At 34.0% G+C, this 17,305-nt stretch overlaps 2 protein-coding genes across 3 annotated transcripts; both read left to right on the top strand.

The window, feature by feature from the left end:
* Positions 1-2,320: 2,320 nt before the first annotated feature.
* Positions 2,321-6,819, top strand: LOC25493857 (uncharacterized). 2 transcript variants are annotated; one of them, XM_024782446.2, is made up of 6 exons: positions 2,321-2,648; positions 3,202-3,269; positions 3,415-3,731; positions 4,209-4,962; positions 5,073-5,150; positions 5,226-6,819. In XM_024782446.2, exons 3-6 carry the CDS (start codon positions 3,486-3,488, stop codon positions 6,569-6,571), a joined length of 2,424 nt encoding a protein of 807 aa, XP_024638214.1. In that variant the 5' UTR covers positions 2,321-2,648; positions 3,202-3,269; positions 3,415-3,485; the 3' UTR covers positions 6,572-6,819. The 2 variants fall into 2 exon arrangements, with proteins under 2 accessions (XP_024638214.1, XP_013457948.1); XM_013602494.3 differs by having other exon boundaries at positions 2,322-2,648; positions 5,073-6,819.
* A 6,243-nt stretch (positions 6,820-13,062) lies between these two features.
* On the top strand, positions 13,063-17,265 carry LOC25493859 (AT-rich interactive domain-containing protein 4B). Its single transcript, XM_013602496.3, has 2 exons — positions 13,063-13,401; positions 14,612-17,265. Exon 2 carries the CDS (start codon positions 14,648-14,650, stop codon positions 16,949-16,951), a length of 2,304 nt encoding a protein of 767 aa, XP_013457950.1. The 5' UTR covers positions 13,063-13,401; positions 14,612-14,647; the 3' UTR covers positions 16,952-17,265.
* The last annotated feature ends 40 nt before the right edge of the window (positions 17,266-17,305 follow it).

Below are 17,305 nucleotides of genomic sequence, written 5' to 3' on the forward strand. Positions count from 1 at the left end.
CAAAATATGTAGTTGTGTCTAGGAACGGATCTAGAAACTTTATTTCATGGAGGCAAAATTGTATATCATAAATTTCATATAAACCGGGTTGTAAATAATTTGATTTTAGTTTCAATAATTTTCACTCATATAAACTGGTTTTGCCGTTGTGTAAAACTATTTAACTCGTAAATTCTTGGTTAATTTTTTTTGGATGTTAGGTGTGCTCACATCATCAGATCAACCCCAAAAAAAATTAATTGAAATTTATCGACCACTTATGATAAATCACTTTGTTAATGTGACCATTGTAGATAGAAAACAAATTTGTTGATTTTCTAGACAATTTTTGGTTCATGCAAGTTATTTTTATATGTTTTTTTTTTTCTTCAGGTAGCCTAGTGGCTGGAACTCACACATTTTTAATGTGGAGAAGTGGGGTGTCCGGGTTCGAACTTCAACCCTTGCATATATTATGCATTTGTCCACACCAACTGAGTTAAGCTCACATGGACTATATTTTCTTTATGTGACGTGACATAACTTAGAATATATTTTGCTAAAAAAAAAAAAAAAACTTAGAATATATTGAGGGGAGCCATAATCCACCCAAAATGTAAAAAATAGATGACATTATAAAACTATCCTCATTTAATTTAAAAGGACTAATTATATTTTTGGATCTAAGTTACTCTCAAATTTAATTTTGATCTTTTAAGTTAGAAACTTCAAGTCGATGGAGTGGTGGTGTGATGGAACGCGTGGTGATACTTGTATCAGAAGAGAGAAATATAATAAGGAAAAACATTATGTGTGGTATCAGAGTTTTCACAAGGACATTTTTTTTAATTGGGCAGTACTTAGTAGTATTACTGAACTATAATTTTTTTTTTTTTTTTTTGAGGTTGATACCTTAGAGAGACTCAGCTCCATTAAGTTGTTTGTACACCCCAAGATTCAGCCCTAGCCATGAGCTAACACAACTACAAAACTAAATGCATAGCATTTAAGCACACATATAAGAGAGATTTTTTTAATAAAAGTAACAAATTAATTTTACTTATTTTTTAGATGTTTGTGTGCACCATGTATTTAATTGTGTGATCATAGAAATGTTAAATATTTTGATCCTTAACTTTTTTAAGTTTTATTTTGATCCCTCAAATTGTAAATGCTATCTATTTTGGTCATTTGTATTATTGTCTATTTTAAAACTTAGATGTTCTGACCTGAAGTTTCTAACTTAAAGATCAAAATTAAATTTAAAAGTAACTTAGATCCAAAAATATAATTAGTCCTTTTAAATTAAATGAGGATAGTTTTATAATGTCATCTATTTTTCACATTTTGGGTGGATTATGGCTCCCCTCAATATATTCTAAGTTTTTTTTTGAGCAAAATATATTCTAAGTTCGATTTCCGACCAGACAACCATATATTTTGAACACAGATTCAATAGATATCACAGATTATCTAGCTCTTTAAAAAAATACATTTTTATTTATTTTACTACAAATCTCTTTTCACTTATAGAGCCGAACCTCCGAATTTGTAGGAACGATCCTCTCATGGCTTAGTTTCTATGAGTTCAGTTCACCATGAACCTATCTAAAGAATGATCCATATGAAAAGGCACCCCACCAAATATCCATGCCATGCGGGAGAGAGATAGATAGATGCTTCAAAGTTCATAAAGAAACAGGATAAATAGTACGGGGCCCACATCTGACCACTAAACCTATAAACAAATCAATTTTTTTAAAAAGCAGCCAAGGAACGCAACAAACTCAATTAAATAATAATAAATTGGAAATATCAAGGTAGTTTTTAAGATTCTTCTTGTTGTTACAACAATCATGGGTGTAGACAGTGAGGTACTGTTGTCCGATTTTGATTTTGGAATTCTTCTTCTCCCTCAACTTAAATCACAATTAAATAACTTTTAAACCTTTTTTCTTCTTCTAATATTTAATTTTAACTTCTCTTGATAAAAAAAAAAAAACAATAATCATTTAGAAACTCACACACGCAAGCAATCGTAGGAGCTGGAGTTTGAATAAAGTTACTTATACGTTTTAGCAATTTTAATATCGAATTTTATTAGTTAAATAGTCGAATGATTTGACTAATCTAAGATTCAAACCTCTATGAAACCAACAATCAAGCTACACTTTTGAACATTTTTAATCTTAACTTAACAAGAAAGAATGTAACATTTTGTGATTGTAATGGTGGTAAAAGAAAATCCCATGGAAATAATAATATAGAGTAAATAAATAAAGTAGAAATATAGATGATGGATGATGTTGACTACATTAATGGTTATTTCCCTTCTCATCTAAGTTTCGTTTGTTTCTGTTCATTTCATTTCTCTCTCTCTCTCTCTCTCCCCAAAATCTTCATTGAGAGCAGAGAGAATGGCCCATCACTGCAGATCCAAATCCCCATTATAACTGCTTTTCATTCTTTCTTCTCACAAGCTAAAAAATCACTTTTTGATTTCCGTGCTCTTCTGGCTCTCTCCTTTTTTCATTCCACATTTTTCACTTTCTTCTTCTTCTTCTTCTTCTTCTTCTTCTTCTTCTTCTTCTACTTTTCTTTCTCTTTAGTCTTTGCTATACTACTAAGTATTACCAATGCCTGTCAGCTTCCCTTTTCTTCTTCATCAGGTGCGTTTCATTATCATTCCTTGTTCTTCATGTCACCAACATTTTTCTAATCTTCATACTTGTAATTGCTGTTATTTTTTTACTCTCTTAAATGTACTAGTTTTGTGTGTGTGGTTGAGGTTTGATTCCTTTGTTACCACTCTAGAACGACGGTTTTGGTTTCTAATGTATATCGACTTTTCTTTCTTTCTTTCTCTACTTCAATTTTTTGTTTTGTTTAGTTGCGTTTTTTATACGTCAAATGATTTTTATCTAACTACCAAATCATTTTCTTTATTTTTGAGGCTAAATACTAGCTTGTACTCCTTTAGATTGATTTTCCTAATGGATGTGTTTTGATTCTGTATTTAACTAAGAACATCATTAATTTTGTTTTAGGTATGAAATAATATGCATTCCTTATACTCTATTTTGTGACAAGATTGTTTGGATATGTATTCTTGCTAATAATTATCCTTTTCCAAAATCCATTTTTCCTCTTAATTCACCTTCTTGTTTTACTTAAAAATTTTATGCGTAATTGCTAATTTTATTTGTTAATTTGATTATGTAGGATGATGTTGATCTTGTTTTCAGGACAAAAGAACAATCCAATTAAGCCTAGTAATTCTATTTTTCAAGGTATGCATATAAGTTACCAAGAAAAATTATTTCAGCTATTAGCAGTGAAAAGCTTAAAAGTTGAAATGAAATAGATTTGCCACTTTTTGGAGTAATTTTTTTATTTGAATTTACACAAAAAGTAACATTTTTGGTTTGGATGCAGGGTGTCCTTCCTTTGAAATTGAGGGTACCATGCTATACCTTGTTTGATTGAAACCTCCTACACTATCATTTATGGCATTGTTAGGTGCAAATGTGCAAACTAATGGCAATTTTAGAGAATACTATTTAACAAAGGAGCTCATCTTTGACTCTGGAGGTAGCACATGGACCTCATCATCTAATGTTAATAATGAATTAAGGACTGATTTCTACAACATGGGTCCCTTCCAATTATCATCACCTTGTACCCATTTAGGCTACAACCAGGAGCTTGTAAAACAGACAATACTCAAACATGAAGCCATGTTTAAGGAACAAGTACGTTAACTTCACTATTTCTTTTCTCGGATAAGACTATCCTCTGTTTATCTTTGTATTTTTATTGAAATGTATAGTATGATTTATGGTGTAATTTACTTAAGCCTTCTTATTCTAGTCTTTATCTGAAATTAGATTAAAAATGTTTTTTGAGATGTAAGAAAATACTAATGAGTGGCATAATAAGGGCACTGATTGATGATCATGAAGTGGAAAGAATTTATGGAAAAGTATAACAGCAAGAGTCGCAATATAGTTATATAAATTAAAGCATTGGCTATACTATGGATAAAATAGCAAGGAAAGACAACCTTATTCATCCAAACAAAATGATTTTAAGAATTAATCATCATTCATTTTTTTTACCATTCTTAGGTCCTTATTTGTTTTTGTTGTTACTTACTAGGCTCTCCATTATTCTTGAATACTCATCAAACTCTTTTGTTTTTTATGTCTGAAATGTACATTGGTCTTCAGATTCGTGAGCTCCACCGTGTTTATCATAAACAGAGGGAATTAATGGATGAATTTAAAAGGAGTGAATTACATAAACAAAATGTAAGGTTGGAGCCATCATGGTCTAGTTCTGCTTTGTTGTCGAAAAACGCAGAAAAGACATTTTACTCACCAAACCGGCCCTGGTCAACCTCTCAATCATCTGTTTTATTTGCCGAAAGCATCCAGTTGCCACTGGCATTTGCCCAAGAAAAAAGCAAGCAAATTTTTCCTGCTCATGCTTCAACTGTAACCGAAGAACCTTTAAAAGATTATAAACTACTAGAGTCCATGTGCAGAAAAGTCGGTAAAAAAGTATTGGATCTTGAACTTCCTGCTGATGAGTACATTGATAGTGATGAAGGTGAAGAAAATGTAAGGGTTACTGAAGTGCTCCAGGATTCGGCTTATTCTTTAAATGGAGTTTCTCAGGTTTTGTGCGACAATCATGACAAACCACGCGGAAATAGTTCTAGGGGGTCTGACAACTTAAATGTATCATTTAAGCTCGACTTAAATGTACCATTTAGGCTTGAAGTAGAGGCAGCTACAAAGTCTTCTGATAAGGAGGTCCCTTCACTTCATATGAACAATTGTTTATATGATCTGTCAATGAAAACAATATTTGGATCTCAAAACTTACACAATGATGCCATCAACAAAAGACAGGATCTTGAAGGAGGCTCACATAACCAACGGCCAGACAATGAGAAGAAATGTGAATGGAAGTTCTCAGGTAATGGTTTTAAAGTGATTATGATACTCTTTTTATTTTCAGATTTGTCTAAATATTGCATGTTCAGACAGTTTAAACTTTGGTTATATAATTTATCATTTGCTTTTCAGGACACAATGGTGGTTTGTTGGATTCTTTTGCTAAAAGTATTCATACGGAAAAGCAATATTTTTCAGTTGATTCATTAAGTAAGAATATGGAGCAATTTGTTGATCTTTCATGTTTTCATTCCTCACATCAAATTAACCGAGGTCCTTGGACAGAGAGAAAATTTTCTAGCAGTGCGAGCTCCACACAAACTCAATGTCCCACAAGTAAAGGTTTGCTTGGAGCAATGGGGTTGCCTTGTCTTAAAGAAAGTAAATTCTCAACCCAAATTGAATCTGCTGTTGTAAATCCTTATGAAACAGGAGTTACACATGGTTTGGAATTAAAGAAGATTGAGGAAAGCAACTTAGGTGCAGAGAAGACTCTTGCATTTCACAGCAATGGAAATCCTCGCATGTCATCCGATCTGCATTATTTTCACGACTTTGCCACCAAACTCTTCCAAAACCATCCCAAAAATCAAAGGATTGAAGATATTGAGAAAGACTGCATAGCTGATGTAAAGTCACCTTGTGCTGATGTGCCTGACTTGGGGGAACAGATTCCGGCAGGTGAGCATTTGATTGAGAATGAGAAGAAGCGTGAACTTTTGGCAGGTATTATCGACCTAAATTCATGCATGACAGAGGATGAGAATATGCCAATTGCTATTGATGTTGATTTACATGCACCGTCAAGTCCAGAGAACAAGGAATGCTCTCCACCCAGAGGAGAATCAGATGAAAACCAGCTTGTGACGCCCTTTCAATTTGCAGAACAAGAGGATCTTCATGTGCAAGAAGAGCAAACCAGATATGCAGCAGAGGCTTTGATTTCCATATCAGGATTTGCACCCCAGAAAGATATCCAAATGACACCTTGCTCACCGTCTAAATCTTTTGTGAATAGTCCTCTTCACTGGTTTGCTGGAATTGTTTCCACAACTATGTATCATCCAGAGAATGATAATGAAACTGATTTCAATGGTAAGGTTAACAATCTCGAGGAGTTTCTGTCTGGTGAAATGGATTACTTCGAGTTCATGACCTTAAATTTGACGGACACAAAAGCCCCAGATCACTGCTGTAAGAGTATGGGCCAAACCGAACAAATTGGTGGATCAGCTTCAACACCAACTCAGCCAAGGAAGAGTGTTCGGACGTATAGAGGAAGGTGGCGAAAGGATTTTCAGAGTGAAATCCTCCCAAGCATTGCTTCTTTGTCAAGGTATGAGGTGACTGAGGATCTTCAGACCATTGGAAGCCTTGTAAGTACTGGTACTCAGTCCGAGACAGGTTCTCTGAGAAATGCAAGTAGAAATCTACTGAGTAAGGGGAAGAGAAGATCGTGTGCTTCAGCTTCTAACACCGAAGACACAGACTTGCTGTTGAATTTGAAACAGCTAACTGCTATCACTAAATTGGAATTTGAGAAAAAGGGCCTAATGAGTTGGGGAAAGACGTGTAAAAAGCGAAGGGGACAGAGATTTCGCATCACTAATCCTCAGTTTATTTGGAGCTAAGTATATAGCTAATTATAAGACTATGTTCATTGACATTGGATGAGATTTTTATGAAGGATAGGATTATTTGTAAATGTCTTAATATACAATATTAGTAACTGAGGATAGAAAAAGAACTCTATTGTATTTGTATGTATATCCTGGTTTTTTCTTGGGATTGAATACATCGTATCCTCTCATGCAGGAGATGGAATAACTTTTTTCCTTCTTGTATGATTGTTAGAAATTGAATTCAGTAGCTTTGCCCATGGGAGGTGCAGTCATGACTCCTTTTTGCCAGTCATACTTAAAGAGAAATGTGACATTCGTTTTTATTCATTAGTTAATGTGCGTTTAATAAAGCTGGAAAAAAAAATCATACTAATCAGTTTATTTAAAACATATACTATGGTAGCAACTACTACTACTGAGTTTTATCTCATTAGGTAGGGTCATGATATGATCACACAATGTTGATTTTCTATCATAATGGTTGAATAGCTAAAGCTAACTTTAAGTATAGACTACATGAATGAATTTGCTGGTCCATGAGAAATTCGACGTCGGTGAACTCAACAAAAAAAAAATGTGAAATTTTGTTTATGGCAAATTTTGGTCTAGAATTGAAAAAAGGTGACTTTTTAGTTAATAATATGAGAAGAAAATTGCTTTCTTCAATATCAAGCAAAATAGTGTTGCATCAGTCAAAAAAAGAGTCAAATAGTATTAAGCTATAATTTTGGCTCAATTATTACGCTAGTTGTCTTTAAAAATGTTCCAATACGAATTTATTTGATTTTATATCTATTATATACTATATAGATATATGAGTAATGCTAGCAACATTCTCTTTTGAACTGACTCTCTAATACTTACTCTCTTATTGATTTAAATCATTGTAAGTCTTCACTTTGAAAATTGAATCCCCACAAAGTGGTGGGACATATATTGATTTCATCCAATATATATATATAGCCCATTTGGTAAGGATTTTGAGTTGACTTTTTTATTATTTAAATTATACCGTTAAATAAATTTTCTTATAACAAAGTTATATTGTTGGTGTTATTAAAAAAATTTAGGTTTAAATGTGTCATTGGTCCCTGTACTTTCATCATATTTTGGCATTGGTCCCTGCACTTTTTTTTGTTTGGCATTGGTCCCTGCACTTTGTAAAAATATTGGTATTGATCCCTCTGTTAAAAAAAAAACACAAAACCAACGGAGTGCCACGTGGCCCAATCATTTCACGCCACGTGGCACCAATATCAATATTTTTACAAAGTGCAGGGACCAATACCAATAGTTTTGTGTTTTTTTTTAACGGAAAGTTAATAGAGGGACCAATACCAATATTTTTACAAAGTGCAGGGACCAATTCCAAACAAAAAAAAATGTAAGGACCAATGCCAAAATCTGATGAAAGTGCAAGGACTAAAGACATATTTAAACCAATTTTTTATATTTATTATATTATTATTGTAATTGAAAAAGATAAATATAATTTGAGTTTGTTACATTTAAAATTCACAAATATATCGTTTCTAATTTACTCCCGTCTTTTCGTTAGTACTAATAATATCAATATTTTTTCTTTTAGAAAATAATGTAAATAACTTGGAAAATCAATAAATAATAGGAAGGTTGATGAAGAAGACAGAAGAGTGGACCACTAAATGATAAAATTGGAGAAAGTAAAGGTGGTGGAAGATTAATAGTCATGTCACTCATTTGTTTAGAGATGTTACAAGCAAATTTTTTTTTTGAAAAATGTTACAAGCAAATTGATTTTAAATGTTTCTTCTTTATTTCATAATGAGTGACTCATCTGTAAAAAAAACATATTAAAATGGATGATATTTTTAAAAATTTAATATAATATTAGTTTTTTTTAGGAAATATAATATTAATTACTTTTTTTTTCTTCCAATTATGCCATATAATTAATATACGAAGATTGTTTGCATAACTCTCAAGTTTATATCTTTCACTTTACTTTTTTTTTTTTGTCAAGTAGCCTATTGGCTAGAGCTCACACAATTAAATATGAAGAAGTGGGGTGAGTGTCTCAGATTCGAACTCTAACCCCTGTATATAATATGTAATATCTCTACCAACTCAACTAAACTCATGGGGATGACATTTTACATTTTTAATAAGGATGAATACGCTAGTACTAAGTATAATTTAATAAAATATTATTCTTAAAAAAAAGTATCCTTAAAAAGTATCGTGAAATGAATCACTCATTGTTGATTGAAGGAAATAATATTTACAAATTATCCTTAAAAAAAGTATTTACAAATTAAACAAGTCATTTATCCTTCCAACGGATTCAACAAGTATCTCTTTCTAATTTTAAATATTTATAAATATTTTTAAATTTGTAAATACAAAATACTTAAAAGTCGTGTTTTAAAAGCTTAACCAATTAGTGGATTGGTTCAATCGATCGAACTGTGTACCTATCGATTCATGAGTTTGTTTAATCTCATTTAAACAATATTTTAATGGTAGTAGAGTTGCGGTTGAACCCTAGTTTTTGTTTTTATTTGAGCTTTTTTAATTAATTTTTTTACTTATTTATTTATTAGTCTTTTGTTTAATAATATAGTTGAACTGATTGAACCATAATCTAAATAATTTCAAGAGAATTTAACATTTGGATAGTTGTACAAAAGCTATTTAATTTAATATTTTACTAATATCTGATAGTACATGTGTAGATGTATATGAAGTATTTTACTAATCTCATGCAAGTGCTTTTAAAATGTTATTTAAAAGCACAAATTAAATACATATGTATGTAGATGATCGTATCTGATTAGAAGATGACTGCCGGTACTTTAAATGCGGTGGTTTGAGTGGTGGTAGAGTGCGTCAAAAGTGCTTCTTGGGACGGAAGGGGGTGTGTACCTGCAGGCACTTCGACGCTCAAGTAAGTAGAAATCAGAGAGTGAGGGTTTAGTGAAAGAGTTAGATTCTACCTTGGGGACTGTTATGAGTTCCCTTATATAGAGGTAGAGGGTTGCAAATCCGTTGTAATGGCACACCAGGCTCTGGCGGTTACGAAATCGTGGGAAGTGTAACCGCCAGAGAGATTATTGGGGAACGTGCAGAGAGACGTTGTAGTTCGTTTGAACCAGTCTTTGCTCGCTCCGTGCACCCTCTCGCGGAGAAGGGGTGTGTCGCAAGTAATGTTGCCAAACATGGTGCTTGGGCTTTGAATTGTATTGGGCCTAAGTAAATGGGTCAAAGTTCCTTTTGGCCGGTCCAGAACAGTAGCCCCTCAAGTTGTTGCTCTTGATGAAGAGTGATGACTTAAGGGCGGGCATGATTACTGCTCGTAAACGGTCAAAGAAGAGAAGTTCGCTTCTGGGAAGTCGAGTTGTTCGAGGCGTGTGGCAACGCCTCGCATTCGGGAACCGTTTACCTTGGGTAGCTATAATACTAAAGAGAATTTGGACGAGCGCGTGTAGGGACGTGCTCGCTATTTCTTCGAGCATTTTTGTTTCATAGTTGGACAGGTTCACCAGTTGAAATGCTTTGTGTTCGGCAAGCGAGTATTCGATTGTTTCTTGGTCATATGGAAAGATTCCCTCGCCAGGAAGAAGAAATCGCCGCACCTGCCCTTACTTGGCCGGGGGAGGAGCCCTTGGAGATAGAATCGTCATTCGCCTTGGACGGAACGGGAGAAATCCCTTTTACCTCTGTTGGTAAAATCGAAGATTTGGAGGTTGTACTTCCGAGTACTTCTGATAGAGTGTGTCCGAAACAGTGGATGTACATGAAGTATGGCAAGATCATGTAACTAACAATACATACACCATAAAGATAATATAGTAAAAATATTAAGAAGTAGATGAACCATTTGAAAGGGAGTTTTTAAGAAAAAGGGTTAGACTAACCTTCATTAATCATAAGTATGTAATTCTGAAAAAGGGTTTAACATTTGTAGTTGTTGTTAGTTTTGATGTTATAGAGATTAGGGTTAGATTGAATTTAATTGTGAAAAGAAGTTAGGGTTTTGAAAAGAAGTTTGGGTTTGAATTGCAATTTGATTCTTGAAAGTGTAAGTAATTCGATGAATTAATGTGAAAGTTGATGTTTAGGTTGTAGAGTAGCCCTAGGTAATGTTTCCTATCAAATTGAGATTTTGAATAAAAGTGATTTTATGTGAGATTTTGGAAAATGATTTTTGGGATGGTTGAGACTTGAAATTTCTGTAGATTATGATAGAGTTAAGTATCAGGATCGTGTAGGCGAAAACGACATCAAAATCCGATTAACGGTTTGAATTTTACGTGTGAAGTGGTGAAAAACGCACTTTTTGAAAAGCATATTTCTAGACCTGATGCTGTCAAAACGCGTCACGATTTTTCAGGTGCGTCACAATTTTGTTGGCAGAAAGTTCAGTGGTTCTGGACATAAAAACGCGCCGCGATTTCTCAAATCGTGACACGATTTTTGTGAATCAAATCCTTCATATTTCACTATTTTTCACCCCTTTCCGCTCTGAACTGGGTTTTGGTGTAAACATGAAAGTTGTAGATAATTGTGTTAGATTTCCAGTGGCTTTGGTTTGACTTGAGTCTGGTTTTTGGTTTTTGAGTTATGATGAAAATACTCCAAGGAGGTCTTAGTGAAATTTTATGAAAATTCCGCATAACTATTTCTAAGTCAACCCAAAACTTGTGGATTGTCTCCAAACTTCAAAGCTTGTGCATTATGAGTTCAATTAAGGTGTTTAAGAGTATTTAACCTATGTTAAGATGAATCTAACTTGGTTTGACGTGAATATCTTTGATTGCTGAATTATTATATGGATGTATATGTTGATGAATATGATGTTATATGATGTTGTTCATGATTGATGAAGTATTAGATGAAGGAATATGTTGATGAATATGATGTTACATGATGTTGTTCATAATTGATGATTATGATATTATGATGTGAAGTCGTTGTCGTTGTTGTCGTCAATGTCGTTAAAGTTGTAAGTTGTTGTCAATGTCGTTGAAGTTGTTGGTTGTTGTTGCATTTGTTGCTGAGTTCATGCATAATCATTAAAGTTGAGGGCTTGATGCTTTGGAATGTATAATCATTCATATTAAAGTTGAGGGCTTGATGCTCTGGAATGTATAATCATTCATATAAAGTTGGGGGCTTGATGCCCTGATTGGTACCACATGCATAGTGCATTGTTAAGTTGATATTGTTATTGTTGCATTGTCAAGTTGATGTTGTTGTCGTTGATGTCGAGTTGTCGGTGTTGTCGTCGTGTCGTCAAGTTGTCGAAATAATTAATAAGTTGTTATTGAGGAATTATGTGAACCATTGTTGATGATGATATGTTGTTGTATTGTGTTGATAAATTTTCTTACTTAAATTATTGTTAATTAGTTTTACTAATGATGAATAGATGTTGTTATGTGTTGTTAAATTCTTTCAAAGAATTATATGCTTATTATTATTGAATGTGAAATCTCACCCCTTCTGTTTGAATGTTGCCTCTACGTGGGTAATGTGCAGATAACCAGGAGTAACTGCTGATGTGAGTTGATTCCTCGTGTCGTCTTAGGAGTCGCTCTGATACGTAACGGGATGGGAATATTTGTATTGTTTTCCATTTGTTACGTATATTTATGAATTATGTTGATGAACCATTTGAAAGGGAATTTTTAAGAAGTTGTTTATGTTGAGGCCGTAGTGTCCTTTTGTTGAATAATGAAATGTTTTTCCACTGCGATGTAATTTGAATTATTGATAAAAGATGTTTAAATAAATAGTAATTTTATTCTATTTATTTTTTAAAGAAGTGTGACATCCTGTTTAAGTTGAATACTCTGATTATTATGTATTATTTTACATGTTGGGAAAACGGGGTGTTACAAAGCGAGTATTCGATTGTTTATTGGTCAGATGGAAAGATTCCCTCGCTAGGAAGAAGAAATCGCCGCGCCTGCCCTTACTTGGCCGGGGGAGGAGCCCTTGGAGACAGAATCGTCGTTCGCCTTAGACGGAACGGAAGAAATCCCTTTTACCTCTGTTGGTAAAATCGAAGATTGGGAGGTTGTACTTCTTAGCATTTCTGATAGTGTGTTCGAAACAGTAGATGTACATGAAGTATGGCAAGATCCCGTAACTAATAATACATACCATAAAGATAATATAGTATAAAAATATTATTCTCACTATTTCATTTATAAATTTATCTTATCTAAGTGAAATAGTGAAATATATGTTACTATACACATATCCCAATTTTATCTATAAAAAAAAATGCACATCCCATATCTACTCAATGTCATAAAAATAAATGTTAGTTAATGTTACTTTAATTAAATGATAATTTTTCGATATCTCAATTTTGTTTATAAAAATACACATGTAGAACAGGTTGTAAAAAAAAGGTGGTAGGGAAAGAAAAATATGATAAGATGGAATAAAGGATATGTTGACATACATGCATATTGTTCCTTCTACCCTATCCCTGGTCCATTTGTAATGATATACTTGCATGGTTAGGGTGGTTAGTTTGGGACAGACAAACAGACAGACTGTTATTCCTTCCTCATCACCCTTGACCCTCTGCCTGTGCCTTGTGGTGGGACTCTCTTTTTCAGTTTTTCTTTTCTATCAACAAATTTTAACGCGTATTGGTTGGCTTGGTTGGTTTCTTTATTTTCAAACGTTACCTCTTCAACCCATCAAAACAATAATACAATACCACCTTTTTTGAGTTTGAATCCAACCTTTCTTTGCCTCTATTGCATCCTCCTCCTCTTTTCTCTCTTTGCCTCTTTCAATCCTTGCACAACTCTCTTTCTTTCCTTGAAGAATATAACAAGGTATATATTCATTAATATTATGCATGCATGTGTTTTCTTTTATTTGTTTGCAAACATCACCATATTAATTAAGGATGTCTCATGATGATTTTGATATTCAAGTTCATAGGATCGTGTCAACGGATCATGTCCTCGTATCATACCTATAATAGGTCTCTTCAGTCATAAAATTAATTTTGTTGTATTGTTCTTATGATAATTTTTTTGTCAGAAATTAATCTGAATCAATTATTGATGTATGGATCTGCTTTTTCTAGCACCCTAGATAATAATATTTGTTTTATATCTCAAATCAAAGTTAATTGATAATGATCTCCTAGTCATGGAATTGAATCATGGAACATGGCAGCGTTTTTTTCTCTTTAATTTTCACATTATAATTAGTCTTATGTCCTATTGTCCTGTTTGATTGATTCTCTAAGTCCTATGTACTTTTCTAACAGATTTACCAATATTAGATATGTTTTAAGGTTAATGTTTTGTTTCATATATCCACTCAACCTCAGAGCACACAAATTTTACTTAATTCTGGTTGTCTTATTAGACTAACATACTGTAGATTTTTCTTTACACCTATTCTTCTAATAGAATGTATGTTGATAGGAAGTCGTTACACACGTCTCAGTCTTTTTAGGTGGTAAAAATGCATCTCATTGTAAAGATTTTAATCATTTTCATTTATTCTACATGGTACCTGGTTCGTATCCCTTCATGTTAGTCTTTTTCATTATGTACCTAGTTTTTAGATTTGGCAAGTGGTGCTCCATGAAAGGAACCAATTTTTTTTGGGAGAATAGAGATGAAATTTTTGCTATGTTCTGGTTTTTAATTCTCATCTTCCAAATGTTTCGTGCATGTTTAGATTTCAGTTTGAAAGGTTCAAACTTGCATTTGAGCCGATCCATCAAGAGATAATGATTGGCTCAAATTTTTGGGACATTTCAAACCAAAATTCCAGCACATTCATGTCACTGCACAAGTAGTGTTACTACCAATGTGTCAAGATAATCCTAGATTTACCCTCCCTCTCTAATCCCTACCCATACATATATCTAACTCATGTGTTGAAATTAGAATCTTTGCACCTTTATAATGAACTAGATTCCAAAAAAAAAAATATGTTGTAGACTTTTCATGCTGTTTTAATTAGCATTCTTGTTCTCCCCTCCACCTTGCTGTACATATCTGAAAGGATTCTTATCTGTTGCAGGAGTCTTTGAAATTTTTGCTTCATCCTTGATCATTGATGGCAGAGGAAATTATTGTTTACCAGGTGGAGTCTGAGAAAATTGAGGCTGAAGATGATGATAAGAAAAAAAATCCTACTATAAACCAGGTGGAGTATGAAAAAATTATCGTTAACCAGGCAGAGACGGAGCCTGAGAAAATTGAGGCTGAAAATGATGAGAAGAAAGCAAATCCTACAGTTAACCAGGTGGAGTCGGAGAAAATTACTGTTAACCAGGTAGAGCCTGAGAAAATTGAGGCTGAAGATGATGATGATGATGACGACGACGATGGTAAGAAAGCAAATCCTACAGTTAACCTGGTGGAGTCTGAAAAAATTACTGGTAACCAGATAGAGCCTGAGAAAATTGAGGCCGAAGAAGATGATGATAAGAAAGCAACGCCTACTCTTAACCAGGTGGAGTCTGAGAAAATTATTGTTCACCAGGTAGAGACTGAGAAAATTGAGGCTGAAGATGATGATGATAAGAAAACAAATCCTACTGATAACCAGGTGGAGCCTGAGAAAATTGAGGCTGAATATGATGATAAGAAAGCAAATCCTAACGAGGGAATAACTATCACAAAAGGTCCGGCTAAGATTCTTTCACGTTATCTTCGTGATCGTGCGAGTTCCTGCCATGATTTATGCAAATATGGTATTCAGCATGCCACTGAAACAAAACCATGGAGTACATCACAGAAAAGGAGGGAAAGGAAAACCAATGTTTCAGGAGAAATTGTAATTTCGTTGGAAGGGACAAAGAAATCAAGAAGAAGTTCAAATGCTTCTCCTCTAGCTTCAAAACATGCAGATCCCAACTATATTGTTGACATCAAGGAAGTAACAAATGAAAAAACACCCTTTGAAGAAACAAATGTGTCCATGGAACACAGTAACAGTGACATAGTCCAAGCAAGTTCTAAACCATATTCTCTCCATGTGAAGAAACGTTCCAAAAGTCAAACAGAAGGGGATTTGGTGAAAAACAAATGTGCCTTTGGTTCAAGCAGCATAAAAGAAACTGCAAGTGGAAGCAAACAGAAAATAACATCTTCCAGTGGAGGTAAGGATAAATCATTATCATCAAGTTCTGGAAGCAAACAGAAAATAACATCTTGCAATGGAGGCAAGGATAAATCATTATCATCAAGTTCTGGAAGCAAACAGAAAATAACATCTTCCAGTGGAGGCAAGGGTAAATCATTATCATCAATTTCTTTCTTGTCTTCAAAAAACAACATCAAGAGTCCTTCAAGCTTAAGTGATAATGCCAAAAAATTGAAAAGAGTGTCTTCTCCGAAAAATCATGAGAATGCTGAAGTCAAACCTAAACTGGCCAGCAATGACAATTTACCAGAGAAAATTTTGCATGTCATTGATTCTATCTCAGAAAATTCATCTGAGGAACCTACTCCTGCTTGTAATGCAACTAAGCCACCTTCACCTTCACCATCAAAAGACAAAATCTTGAAGAGTATTAGTAAGAAAACGGGCAAGTCTGAGATGTCTGCATCTTCAAGGAAGGGCCTTAAACACGTTGGACATGGAACTGTATCTGGAACACTCTCACATCAATCCTCAATGAACAGATTCAGGACAAATATACAGCATAAAGCGCGTACTGTTTCACGACCATCATCAACGTTATCATTTGATTCCTCATCTAACTCTTCTGTCAGAAAACAAAATGGTACTACTTCTAGGCCCAACAAGACAGGACGTAAACAAGGTGAAAATGTGAGGGTAGGGTACAAAATCAGGCCAAAGATGAGCGCAATAGTTGGGGCAGCAAATAAAGTTATTCCATCTAGGAAGTTAACTTTTAGGAGAGGAAAGGTTATTGAAATTCAGCCGCAAAGCAACAACATTCCAAGGAGACTCAAATTCAAGCCGGTACGCCTGCTTGATGATGAGGTCAGGAAAGATGTAAATGGAACAAGAAAAAGGATCATTTCCAATAAAGAAGTTGACGGTGGTGAGGTAAATGCTGCAAATATAAAAACTGAGAAAGTTGATCTCAAACCTCAAACTATGGAAAGAGGTAAAAACAGAAGTTTTGTGAGAAAGGTTGGTGGTGTAGATAGAAGCAAGGTTTATGGTTCAAGATCAGGATCTGAGAAAGTTGTTCTGAGGCATCAAAATGTTGAAGGGAAGAAACAAAATCCAGGTTTGTATAACAATGTCATTGAAGAGACTGCAAGCAAACTTGCTCAACTAAGGAAGAGCAAGGTCAAGGCTCTGGTTGGTGCATTTGAGACTGTGATATCTCTTGATTCTCCTAGAGAGGCCACAACTTCACAAGTGAGCACAGTTTGTTGAGTGTTACTGATCACTAGTGTCAACCCTGTATATTTGTGTTATTGTATATAATGATAATTGTGGATGGGACAAAATGGAAGAACTGAAGTGGTTCTGAAAGTGACTTTGGTCCTCTAGTCTAGGCTTTGACGTTTCTGAAAATGCGTCTATTTGTGGCTTGGATTTATTAAGCGTGGATTCTTAATGTCGTTGTTTCATTTGTTTTTAAATGTTTCCTTTTGTGTCGTAGAGATTTGGTGAATGAGATGATTTCACTGGAATGTACTATTATTAGTCTTTACAGATATAGAGTTTTTCCTTAAATTGTGTGGATATAAAGTAACTCTGATATCACCAACCAATTTTGCACAGTTG

Source organism: Medicago truncatula, chromosome 4, assembly GCF_003473485.1.
Source record: "Medicago truncatula cultivar Jemalong A17 chromosome 4, MtrunA17r5.0-ANR, whole genome shotgun sequence".
NCBI lineage: Eukaryota > Viridiplantae > Streptophyta > Magnoliopsida > Fabales > Fabaceae > Medicago > Medicago truncatula.

Coding starts and splice junctions, on each gene's coding strand:
- LOC25493857 (XM_013602494.3), top strand. CDS start 3,486: ATGGCATTGTTAGGTGCAAATGTGCAAACTAATGGCAATTTTAGAGAA. Junction 3,732..4,208: donor AAGCCATGTTTAAGGAACAA/GTACGTTAACTT, acceptor ATTGGTCTTCAG/ATTCGTGAGCTCCACCGTGT. Junction 4,963..5,072: donor ATGTGAATGGAAGTTCTCAG/GTAATGGTTTTA, acceptor TTTGCTTTTCAG/GACACAATGGTGGTTTGTTG.
- LOC25493859 (XM_013602496.3), top strand. CDS start 14,648: ATGGCAGAGGAAATTATTGTTTACCAGGTGGAGTCTGAGAAAATTGAG.